This window comes from Macaca nemestrina, chromosome 1 (assembly GCF_043159975.1).
Source record: "Macaca nemestrina isolate mMacNem1 chromosome 1, mMacNem.hap1, whole genome shotgun sequence".
NCBI lineage: Eukaryota > Metazoa > Chordata > Mammalia > Primates > Cercopithecidae > Macaca > Macaca nemestrina.
Genome location: NC_092125.1, coordinates 198,379,806 through 198,392,380, shown reverse-complemented (window position 1 = coordinate 198,392,380; position 12,575 = coordinate 198,379,806). Strand labels below are relative to the sequence as shown.

At 42.3% G+C, this 12,575-nt stretch overlaps 2 protein-coding genes across 8 annotated transcripts in view; one reads left to right on the top strand and one right to left on the bottom strand.

Moving 5' to 3' along the window:
• Positions 1-12,575, bottom strand: part of LOC105494698 (KIAA0319 like) — a 128,492-nt gene that overhangs the window by 89,248 nt on the left and 26,669 nt on the right. The gene's annotated exons all lie outside the window — the stretch shown is intronic.
• Positions 221-1,411, top strand: LOC112429000 (actin, cytoplasmic 1-like). Its single transcript, XM_071096148.1, is given in 4 exon segments — positions 221-382; positions 384-771; positions 774-1,071; positions 1,073-1,411. Coding segments are annotated over 4 exon segments (1,116 nt in total). The 3' UTR covers positions 1,341-1,411.

Below are 12,575 nucleotides of genomic sequence, written 5' to 3'. Positions count from 1 at the left end.
GCAACTGGAGGAGGCTGAGGCAAGAGAATCACTTGAACCCGGAAGACAGAGGTTGCAGTGAGCCGAGATTGCACCATTATACTCCAGCCTGAGCGAAAGAGTGAGACTCTGTCTCAAAAAAATAAATAAAAAATAGACCGCTGAGACCGCGTCCGCCCCACGAACACAGAGCCTCGCCTTCGCCGCTCCACCGCCTGTCCACACCTGCCGCCAGCTCACCATGGATGATGATATCGCCATGCTCGTTGTGGACAACGGCTCCGGCATGTGCAAGGCCGGCTTCGCAGGTGACGATGCCCCCCGGGCCATCTTCCCCTCCATCGTGGGGCACCCCAGGCACCAGGGCATGATGGTGGGCATGGGTCAGAAGGATTCATATGTTGGGTGACGAGGCCCAGAGCAACAGAGGCATCCTCAACCTGAAGTACCCCATCGAGCACAGCATCGTCACCAACTGGGACAACATGGAGAAGATCTGGCACCACACCTTCTACAATGAGCTGTGTGTGGCTCCTGAGGAGCACCCCATGCTGCTGACCGAGGCCCGCCTAAACCCCAAGGCCAACCGCGAGAAGATGACCCAGATCATGTTTGAGACCTTCAACACCCCAGCCATGTACGTGGCCATTCAGGCTGTGCTGTCCCTGTACGCCTCTGGCCGTACCACTGGCATCGTGATGGACTCCGGTGACAGGGTCACCCACACTGTGCCCATCTATGAGGGGTATGCCCTCCCCCACACCATCCTGTGTCTGGACCTGGCTGGCAGGGACCTGACTACCTCATGAAGATCCTCACTGAGCGCAGCTACAGCTTCACCACCATGGCCGAGTGGGAAATCATGCATGATATCAAGGAGAAGCTGTGCTACGTCGCCCTGGACTTCAAGCAGGAGATGGCCATAGTGGCTTCCAGCTCCTCCCTGGAGAAGAGCTACGAGCTGCCCGATGGCCAGGTCATCACCATTGGCAAGGGGCGGTTCCGCTGCCCTGAGGCTCTCTTCCAGCCTTCCTTCCTGGGCATGGAATCCTGTGGCATCCACGAAACTATCTTCAACTCCATCATGAAGTGTGGACATCGGTAAAGACCTGTACGCCAACACAGTGCTGTCTGGTGGCACCACCATGTGCCCTGGCATTGCCAACAGGATGCAGAAGGAGATTACTGCCCTGGCGCCCAGCATGATGAAGATCAAGATCATTGCTCCTCCTGAGCGCAAGTATTCTGTGTGGATGGGCGGCTCCATCCTGGCCTCGCTGTCCACCTTCCAGCAGATGTGGATCAGCAAGCAGGAGTATGATGAGTCTGGCCCCTCCATCGTCCACCGCAAATGCTTCTAAGCGGACTGTGACTTAGTTGCGTTACACCCTTTCGTGACAAAACCTAACTTGCACAGAAAACAAGATGAGATTGGCATAGCTTTATTTTTTTTTGTTTTGTTTTGGTTTGGTTTTTTTTGGCTTGACTCAGGATTTAAAAACTGGAACAGTGAAAGTGACAGCAGTCAGTTGGAGCAAGCATCCCCCAAAGTTCTACAACGTGGCCGAGGACTTTGATTGTACATTGTTGTTTCTTTTTTAATAGTCATTCCACATATGAGATGCATTGTTACAGGAAGTCCCCTGCCCTCCTAAAAGCCACCCCACTTCTCTCTAAGGAGAATGGCCCAGTCCTCTCCCGAGTCCACACAGGGGAGGTGATAACATTGCTTTCGTGTAAATTATGTAATGCAAAATTTTTTTAATCTTCGCCTTAATACTTTTTTATTTTGTTTTATTTTGAATGATGAGCCTTCATGCCCCCTCTTTTTTGTCCCCCAACTTGAGATGTCTGAAGGCTTTTGGTCTCCCTGGGAGTGGGTGGAGGCAGCCAGGGCTTACCTGTACACTGACTTGAGACCAGTTGAATAAAAGTGCACACCTTAAAAAAAATTAATTAATTAATTAATTAAATAGGCTGGGCATGGTGGCTCATGCCTGTAATCCCAGCACTGTGGGAGATGGGTGGATCACGAGATCAGGAGATCGAGACCATCCTGGCTAACACAGTGAAACCCCGTCTCTACTAAAATATACAAAAAATTAGCCGGGAGTGGTGGTGGGTGCCTATAGTCCCGGCTACCTGGGAGGCTGAGGCAGGATAATGGCGTGAACCTGGGAGGTGGAGTTTGCAGTGAGCTGAGATCACGCCACTGCACTCCAGCCTGGGTGACAGAGTGAGACTCTGTCTTAAAAAAAAAATAAAATTTAAAAATAAATAAATAAATAAATGAAGGAAAGAAGGAAGATCCATGCAACTGCTGAAATAAATAAGGCCACTCTGTACAGTTCTAACATAGAATGAAATCCAGGATACATTATGTGGGGAGGAAAAAGGTTCAGAGCAGTATGTATAGCATGCTACAATTTGTTGGGGGGGAGAATATATATATATATATATATATATATGCATATATAGGCTATTTTTGGAAGAATATTCATGAAATTTTAGGAGGGGAAGCTAGGTGACTGAAGATGAAAGTAGGAGACTTATTTGTTCTTTATCCATTTACGTGTTTATTTGTTTATTTATTTATTTTTGAGACAGAGTCTCACTATCACCCAGGCTGGAGGGCAGTGGCACTATCTCGGCTCACTGCAATGTCCACCTCCCAGATTCAAGCGATTCTCCTGCCTCAGCCTCTTAAGTAGCTGGGATTACAGATGCACACCACCACGCCTGGCTAATTTCTGTATTTTTAGTAGAGACAGGGTTTCAGCATGTTGGTCAGGCTGGTCTCGAACTCCTGACCTTGTGATCCGCCTTCCTTGGCCTCTCAAAAGTGCTGGGATTACAGGCATGAGCCACTGTGCCCAGCCTATCCTTTTATATCTTTTGAATCTATATAATGTACCTGTATTATTTTCTTTTGAAAAGTAAGTTTTAAAAATTTAAACAAAATTTTCAATGGCTTCCCAGGCCTCTTAGAATGAAAACCAAAATCTTTAACATAACTTAAAAAGATCTTGTATGGGCCAGGCACGGTGGCTCATGCCTGTAATCCCAGCACTTTGGGAGGCCAAGGTGGGTGGATCAAGAGATCAAGAGATGGAGACCATCCTGGCCAACATGGTGAAACTCCATCTCTACTAAAAATACAAAAATTAGCTGGGTTTGGTGGCACACACCTATAGTCCCAGCTACTTGGGAGGCTGAGGCAGGAGAATCACTTGAACCCAGGAGGCGGAGGTTGCAGTGAGCTGAGATCGCACCACTGCACTCCAGCCTGGCAACACAGTGAAACTCCATCTCAAAAAAAAAAAAAAAAAGATCTTGTATGGTTTGGACCCTACCTACCTTTCTGGCTCCAGCTTGTATCACACATTCCCTCCTTCCCTATGTTCCAATCCAGCCTTCTTCAATCCCTGAAATGGACCATTCTCCCTCCCCTTACTGTGCCTTTGACATGCTGCCTCCTCTACCTAGAACTCTCTTGACTCCTTTCTCCATCCAGTTAACTCCTCACATGAGGTTTCAGCTCAACAACCATTGGCTCCATGTCTTTGTCCCTCACTACACTGTAACTTCCAGGACCACGTTTGGTTTTCTGTCTTCTCTTATTCTTTTACCCTTGCATCTCTAATTCTAGCATAGAGTTTGGAATATTACATTGTAGGTGCTCAAAAAATCTTTTTCAACAAATGCATAAATAAATGCATGTGTGTATATGAATGAGGTTTTGAAAGAATGAATGAACAAAAATGTCAGGAAACCAGGTAGCCAGGTATCAGGTGGGTCATACTGAAGACATCCAAGTTGATGATGGGACTCTGAAAGAAGATGAGGCCCATATGCTGCAATAAATGAGGGTGGTAAATGAGGGTTGGTAGATGAGTAATGATTATGGGTAGAAAGTGGTATAAACCTCAAAGAGCAGAAGTTTTTGCATGAAAGTGGAGGAGGAATATTCAAGAAGTGACAGTGAAGAGTGTTAAAGACATTAACCCTACCTCCCAACTCAGAGATACACGGAATATGAGAGAATGAATGGCCATGGCCTGCAGGCCAGAGGAAAACCAGTGTCTTTTTCTAAGAGAAAGCCAGTCTCAAAATATTCTATCTAATCTCTTAACTAACAAGTCTAAGTATAGATGGGGTTTATTAACTCAATGGATTCTAGTCACATTTTAAAAGTTGGGAGGGGAAGGAGAGTTAAGTGCAAGTGAGTCAAAAAGCACCAAGTTACACAAGAATGTCAAATGAGACTGACAAATCATAATGGTTAAGGCACTTTATAGCAAGAAAAAGAAGAGGATGGAAAACTAAGAGGAACTAATGACAGGATGACTACCTATTCGTCCTTGGTATAAAATGGCAAAAAGCTCTGAGGCAAATCATGGGGCAAGTCTTACCAATTGAACTTGGTGGAAACATATTTAGACTCGGGGAAATAGTCACGGGGACTAACAGGGATTACTAGGTCAAAGAAAAAATAACAAAAAATTATATTCCCTGGTTGTTGCTAGCAGCTCTGGTAAAATCTAGACCTTTGAAATAGGAGATAAAAGCAGGGGAGAAAGTTGTAAGACTGGTTTGTACTGAAAATGCCTTCTTTGTGTCCATGGTTCCCTCAAGAATGTCGCATAAGCTATACAAGTATCACGGTATAAAAAAGAAATGTTTCATAACCCAAACACTGTCCAAGTTTTGTCAGGCGACCCTGGAAGCCTCTGTTAGAGACCTCATCCATTACTATAGGCCCAAGTGAACATGTTCAATGAGGGAAGAAAGAACTTGGGGAGTCATACAAAATGTCCCCAATTCTCCCTACTTGACTGTACCTCTTGACTGTTTTATTCCTAAATGATCACTAGAACTTAGTACTGGGTGAGATCTCTGACTTCTGCAATTTATCTGACAAACTGGATCCTTTGCCTTATCTTAAGGGAGTAGAGCCTAGGAAAAGAAAGATGATCAGAAGCACATCTTTTTAAAAAATGTTTTATTGATAAAGTTTGTACATATTTATGGGATACCTGTATTTGTTACATGCATAGAATGTATAGTGACCAAGTCAAGGTATTTAGGATATCCATCACCACAAGCATTTATCATTTCTATGTGTTAAGAACATTTCAAGGCCTCACTTCTAGTTATTTTTAAATATACAACACATTGTTGTTAAATATAGTCACCTTACTCTACAATGGAACATTAGAATTTGTTCCTTCTATCTAGCTGTGTGTACATACTCATTAATCAACCTCTCCTCATCCCCTCACTTGTCCTACAACCACATCCTTCCCAGCTTCTGGTAATTATCATTCTACTTCCTATCTTCATGAGATCAACTTTTTTAGCTCCCCCATTTGATTAAGTATATGCAATATTTGTCTCCGTCTGGCTTATTTCACTTAAAATAATGACCTTGTGGCCAGGCGCGGTGGCTCAAGCCTGTAATCCCAGCACTTTGGGAGGCCGAGACGGGTGGATCACGAGGTCAGGAGATCGAGACCATCCTGGCTAACACGGTGAAACCCCGTCTCTACTAAAAGATACAAAAAAAAAAAAAAAACTAGCCGGGCGAGGTGGCGGGCGCCTGTAGTCCCAGTTACGCGGGGGGTTGACGCAGGAGAATGGCGTGAACCGGGGGGCGGAGCTTGCAGTGAGCTGAGATCCGGCCACTGCACTCCAGCCTGGGTGACAGAGTGAGACTCCATTTCAAAAATAAATAAATAAATAAATAAATAAAAAATAATGACCTCTAGTTCCATCCGTGTTGCTGTAAAATACACGATTTCATTCTAAGGCCAAATAGTATGTTCCACTGCATAAATATGTGACATTTTATTTATCCATTCATCTGTTGATAGACACTTAGGTTAATTCCATATCTTTGCTATTTTGAACAGTCCTGCAATAAACATGGGAGTGCATGTATCCCTTTAATATACCAATTTTCTTTCCTTTAGATAAATAATACTCAGTAGTGGGATTGCTGGATCATATAGTAGTTCTATCTTTAGTTTGTTAAGAAATCTCCATTCTGTTTTATATAATGGCTGTACTACTTAACATTCCCTCCAATAGCATATGAGAGTTCTCTTTTTTCCACATACTCGCCAGCATCTGTTGTTTTTCGCCTTTTTGATAACAGCCATTTTAACTGGGGTAAGATGATATCTCATTGTGGTTTTGATTTTCCTTTCGCTAATAATTAGTGATGTTGAACATTTTTTCACATATCTGTTAGTCATTTTTATGTCTGGATATGTAGATCCTTTGCCCACTTTTTTTTTTTTGAGACGGAGTCTCGCTCTCTCGCCCAAGCTGGAGTGCAGTGGCGCGATCTTGGCTCACTGCAAGCTCCGCCTCCTGGGTTCACGCCATTCTCCTGCCTCAGCCTCCCGAGTAGCTGGGACTACAGGCGCCCACCACCGCGCCTGGCTCATTTTTTGTATTTTTAGTATAGACAGGGTTTCACCGTGGTCTCGATCTCCTGACCTTGTGATCCACCCACCTCGGCCTCCCAAAGTGCTGGGATTACAGGCGTGAGCCACCGCGCCCGGCCTTTGCCCACTTTTTAATGGGGCTGTGTAGGGTTTTTTTGCTATTGAGTTGTTTGAATTCACTGTGTATTATGGATACTAGTCCCTTGTCACAAGACAGATATTTTGCAAATATTTTCTCCCATTCAACGGGTTCTCTCTTCACTTTGTTGTTTCATTTGCTGTGCAGAAGCTTTTTAGCTTAATATAATCCCATTTGTCTATTTTTGGTTTTGTAGCCTGTGCCTGTAGGGTCTTAGCCATAAAATCTTTGCCTAGACCAATATGCTAGAGTGTTTCCCCTATGTTTCTTCCCAGTAGTTTTATAGTTCTAGGTCTCGTATTTAAGTCTTTAATCCATTTTGAGTTGATTTTTGTATATGATGAGAGGCAGGGGCTCTAGTTTCATTCTTCTGTGTATAAATGTCCAGTTTTCCCAGGACCATTTGTCGAACAAGATATCCTTTCCCCAATGTGTGTCCTTGGCACCTCTGTCAAAAATCAATTGGCTGTTAATACGTGGGTTTATTTCTGAGTTCTCTGTTCTGTTCCATTACTCTATGTGTCTGTCTGTTTTTATACCAATACCATGCTGTCTGTTGTTTTGGTTACTAGAATTTTATATACATATACATGTATATATTAAAAACTCACATATATGTATATATGTACATATGTGTATATGTGTGTATATATACGTTTGTGGGTTTTTAGAGACAGGATCTCACTTTGTTGCCCAGGCTGGAGTGTAGTGGTCCAATCTTAGCTCACTGCAGCCTCAACCTCCTGGGCTTAAACAATCCTCCTGCCTCAGCCTCCCAAATAGCTGGGACCACAGATGCATACCATCATCCCTGTCTAATTTTTTAAATTTTTTGTAGAGATGAAGTCTCACTAAGTTGCTCAGGCATGAGCCACTGTGTCCAGCCTGTAATATATTTTGAAGTCAGGTAGTATGATGCCTCCAGCTTTATTCTTTTTGTTCAAATTGCTTTGATTATTAGGGGTCTTTGTGGTTCCACAAAAATTTTGGAGGCTGGGTACAGTGGATCATGCCTATAATCTCAACACTTTGGGAGGTCAAGGTGGAAAGACTGCAGGAGGGTCACATGAGGCCAGGAGTTAAAGACCAGCCTGGGCAATCAATATAGCAAGATCCTGTCTCTGCAAAAAATTTAAAAAATTATTTAGGTGTGGCAGCATGCACCTATAGTCCCAGCTACTCAGGAGGCTGAGGTGGAAGAACTGCTTAAGCCCAGGAGGTTGAGGCTGTTCCTTCTATGCCTAATTTGTTGGGCATTTTTATCATGAAGGGATACTGAATTTTATGCTTTCAAAAGCACTTCTGGAAACAAAGGTTGTTGAATTTTATCAGTTGCTTTTTCTCTACTGAGATAATCATATGGTTTTTGTCCTCCATCATGTTGACGTGATGTATAATTTTATTGATTTGCATTTGTTGAACCATCTTTGCATCCCTGGGATAAATCCCACTTGATCATGATGTATTTTCTTGATGTGCTGTTGAATTTGTTTTGCTAATATTATGTTGAAGATATCTGCATCTATGTTTATTGGGGATACTGGCCTGCAGTTTTTTTGTGTGTGTTTCTGCCTAGTTTTGGTATCAGGGTAATGCTGGCTTCAGAGAATTATGAAGAATTCTATGAATTAGAGACAGTTTCTGCCTCTTCTATTTCTTGGACTAGTTTGAGAAGAACTGGTATTAGTTCTTGCTTATTAGTTTGGTAGAATTTGACAGCAAAGTCATCAGGTCCTAGGCTTTTTTGGTTGAGAGATTTTTTATTATTGATTCAATCTTGTGACTTGTTATTGGTCTCTTCAGGTCTTCCATTTCTTCCTTATTCAATTTTGGTAGGTTTTATGTATCCAGGGATTCATCAGTTTCCTCTAGGTTTTCCTGTTTGTTCATGTATAGTTCATGTTCATAGTAGTCTCTGATATCTTTTGCATTTCTGTGATATCAGTTGTAAGGTCTCCTTTTCATTCCTGATTTTGACTCTTCTTTTTTTCTTGGTTAGTCTAGCTAGTGGTTTATTGACTTTGTTTATCTTCTCATTAAACCAACTTTTCATTTCATTTATTTTTTTTATTTTTTTAGTCTCTATTTTGTTATTTCTGCTCGGATCTTTATTATTTCTTTCCTTCTACTAATTTTGGGTTTGGTTTGTCCTTGCTTTTCTAGTTCCTTAAGGTCCATCATTAGGTTATTTCAAATCTTTCTACTTTTTTGATGTAGGTGTTTATTGCTGTAAACTTCCCTCTTAGCACTGCTTTTGCTGTAACCCATAGGTTTTGGTATGTTTCTTTCCATTTACATTTAAGAAATTTTTTTTCTTTTTTTCTTTTTAGAGACAGGGTCTAACTCTGTCACCCAGGTGGAGGAAAGTGGCACAATCATGGCTCACTGCTACTTCAAACACCTGGGCTCAAGTGATTCTCTTGTCTCAGCCTCCTGAGTAGCTAGGACTACAGGCATGCACCACCACACCTGGCTAATTATTTTGTAGAGACAAGGTCTCACTATGTTGTCCAGACTCGTCTTGAACTCCTGGTCTCCAGTGATCCTCCTGACTCAGCCTCCCAAAATGTTTCAAGAAATTTATTTCTTCTTAATTTTTTCATTGATCCAATGGTCACTCCGGTGCATGTTGTTTAATTTCCATGTATTTCTATAGTTTCTAAAGTTTCTCTTGTTATGGATTTGTTTTACTCAATTGTGGTCTGAGAAGATACTTAATATGATTTTGATTTTTTTTAATTTGTTGAGGTTTTGTGGTCTAACATACGGTCTATCCTGCAGAATGTTCCATGTGTTGATGGGAATGTGTATTTTGCAGTTGTTAGATGAAATGTTCTGTAAATGTGAGATCCATTTGGTCTAAAGCAGAGTTTAAATCCAATGTTTTTTGTTGATTTTTCTGTTAAGATAATCTGTCTATTGCTGAGAAGGGGGTGTTGAAGTTCCCAACTATTATTGTATTAGTCTACCTCTCTCTTTAGTTGTAATATTTGCTTCATACGTTTGAGTGCTCTGGTGTTGGCTGTGTATACATTTAGAATTGTTATACCCTATTGCTGAATGGATCCTTTTATCATTATATAATGACCTTCTTTTTACTGGTTTTGACTTAACGTATGCTTTACCTGATACAAGTAAAGCTATTCCGGCTCACCTTTGGTTTCCATTTGCATGGAGTATTTTTTTTCCATCCCTTTACTTTCAGTCTATAGTTATCTTTACAAGTAAAGTGAGTTTCTTGTACACAGCATATAGTTGGGTCAAGTTTTCTTATCTATTCTGACAGTCTGTTGTGGTCGTCGTTATTGTTGCTGTTATTTGGTAGAGATGAGGTCTCACTATGTTGCCCAGGCTGGTCTCAAACTCCCAGGCTCAAGAAATTCTTCCCATCTTGGCCTCCCAAAGTACTGGGACTAAAAGAATGCACCCACATGACTGGCCCAGTCCATATCCTTTAAGTGGAAATTTTAATCTGTTTACATTCAAGATTATTGATATGTGAGAACTTACTACTATCATTTTGTTAATCGCCTTCTGGTTATTTTCATATCTTTTGTTCCTTTCTTATTGTTATTGTTTGAAGATAAAATGAGTGAGTCCTTTCTCTTTCTCATCTGTGTGCTTGCTCTACTAGTTAGTTGTATACTTTCACGAGTTTTCACGATGGTAGATATTATTCTTTCACTTCCAAATGTAGGACTCCCTTAATCTTTTCTTGTAGGACTGGTTTAGTGGTGATTAATTATCTGTTTTTTCCTGTCTGGGAAAGTCTTCATTTCTCCTTCATTTATGAAGGATAACTTCACTAGGTATAGTATCCTTAACTGGCAGGTTTGTTTTTTTCCTTCAGCACTTTGAATATATCATCTCATTCCCTCCTGGCTTGCCAGGTTTCTGCTGAGAAATCTGCTGTTAGTCTGATCAGGATTCCTTTATATGTGAGTAGATGCTTTTCTCTTGCTGTGTTTAGAATTCTTTTTGTCTTCACTTTTGACAGTTTGACTATCATGTGCCAAGGAGATCTTTGTGGGTTGTATTTATTTGGGAATCTCTGAGCTTCCTGTATCTGGATGTCTAAATCTCTTCTTAAATTTAGGAAGTTTAAAGCTATTTTGTTTAATCAGTTTTCTATGCCATTAAACTTCTCTTCACCTTCTGGGATATATATCCAAGATTCAGATTTTTGGTCACTTTATGGTATCCCATATGTCACAACAGCTTTCTTTTTTCTTTTTCTTTTTATCTAACTGGGTTATTTTAAAAGACCTGTCTTCAAGTTCTGAAATTATTATTTTTTTTTGAGACAGGGTCTCATTGTCACTCAGGCTGGAGTGCAGTGGCACGATCACAGTTCACTGCAACCTCAGTCTCACAGGTTCAAGCAATCCTCCCACCTCAGTCTCCTGAATAGCTGGGACTACAGGCATGCACCACACCATGCCCAGGTTTTTTTTTTTTTTTTTTTAAGTCAGGGCTTCACTATATTGCCCATCCAACTCCTGGACTCAAGCGATCTGCTTGCTTCAGCCTCCCAAAATGCTGGAATTACAGCCATGAACCACTGCACCCAGCCCAAGTTCTGAAATTCTTTCTTCTGCTTTATCATCTAGTTTATTGCTAAAAATCTCAATTGTATTTTTTATTTCATTCACTTAGTTCTTCAGTTCTAGGATTTTTGTTTGGTTCTTTTTTATGCTATCTCTTTGGTGAATTTCTCGTTCATATCCTAAATTGTTTTTCTGATTTCTTTGTTTTGTGTATCTGTGTTCCCATGCATATCACTGAGCCTCTTTAATATCATTATTTTGAATTTTCAGGCAGTTCATAAATTTTTCGCTGGAGTTTGTTATTGAAGAATTATTGTGTTCTTTTGGAGATACCATATTTCCTTGCCTTTTCATTTTTCTTGAGTCCTTTTGTTGATAACTGTGTATCAACTGTAACAGTCACTTCTAATTTTTTGAATTGGCTTTCACAGGGGAAGATTTTTTCTTACAGATGTATCTACAGTGTTGGTTGGATAGGGCACTTTGGCTTTGATTCTGGATGTTTGCAGCAGTGTAGTCTCCATATGATTTCTTCAGCCACGAACACCATCAGTGGCATCTGTGATTTCCTCAGTGGCTTAGGCTACAGTTGTCAGTGGGCAGCATACTTGATTGGCATGGCAACAGCAGCAGCAGTGGGCAGGGAAAGGCTGTCCTCAGGGTACGTGAAAGTGTGCAGCAGCCCTACTTGTGGGAGACAAGGGGGAGGCAGGGCTGCTATCTGTAATAGTCACCCCAGGCAGGTAGGTTTCAGGCTCTGGGGAACATAAGCTTCAGCTTCCGGCAGCAGCAGTAGCAGCTGGCAAGGAGATCATGTCCTCATGGCACAAGAAAGTATATGGCAGCCTGTTGCTGAAGGGGATGGGGCTGCTGTTAGTGGCAGTGGCCCCAGGCAGGCAGGTTTCATACTCTGCGGAGCTTGCACTTTGGCACCCTTTGTCCTGGGAGCAGCCTCCCTGATACACTGCACTGCCCTTTCCCTGGTATGCAGGACACTGTGTGGACCCTGCGGTTCCTCTGGACCCAACCAGTTTCTTGCTGCTAGAGACCTCTAGGCAGATGCGAGGGAATGTCAGGGGGGCTCCAGGGATGTAGAGAGGCAGGGGCTGTTGGGACCCAGAGCAGGATACACTTTGGTGAGGGCTGGACTCTCAAAATGGTGCTGTGTCCCACTAGGGACCTGGGGGATGCATGGGACTCAGTGTGAGTTCCCTCTCTGGAGCAATGACATCACACTGGCCAGGGAGCTCCCTCTGCCAGTATCAGGGCCCACAACGGTCAAAGCACTCTCCCGTGGCTAGGATTACAGAAGATGGTGAGAATGTGGACTGCTGGGGATTGCTCACTGATTCTTTCTCCACACTGGGAAGCCCCTCTGGCTCCCAGTCAATCTTGGCTGGGTTGTCCACCTCGCTTCCCTCTCCCTCAATGTCTCATGTGTTTTCTGTCACTTCTCTA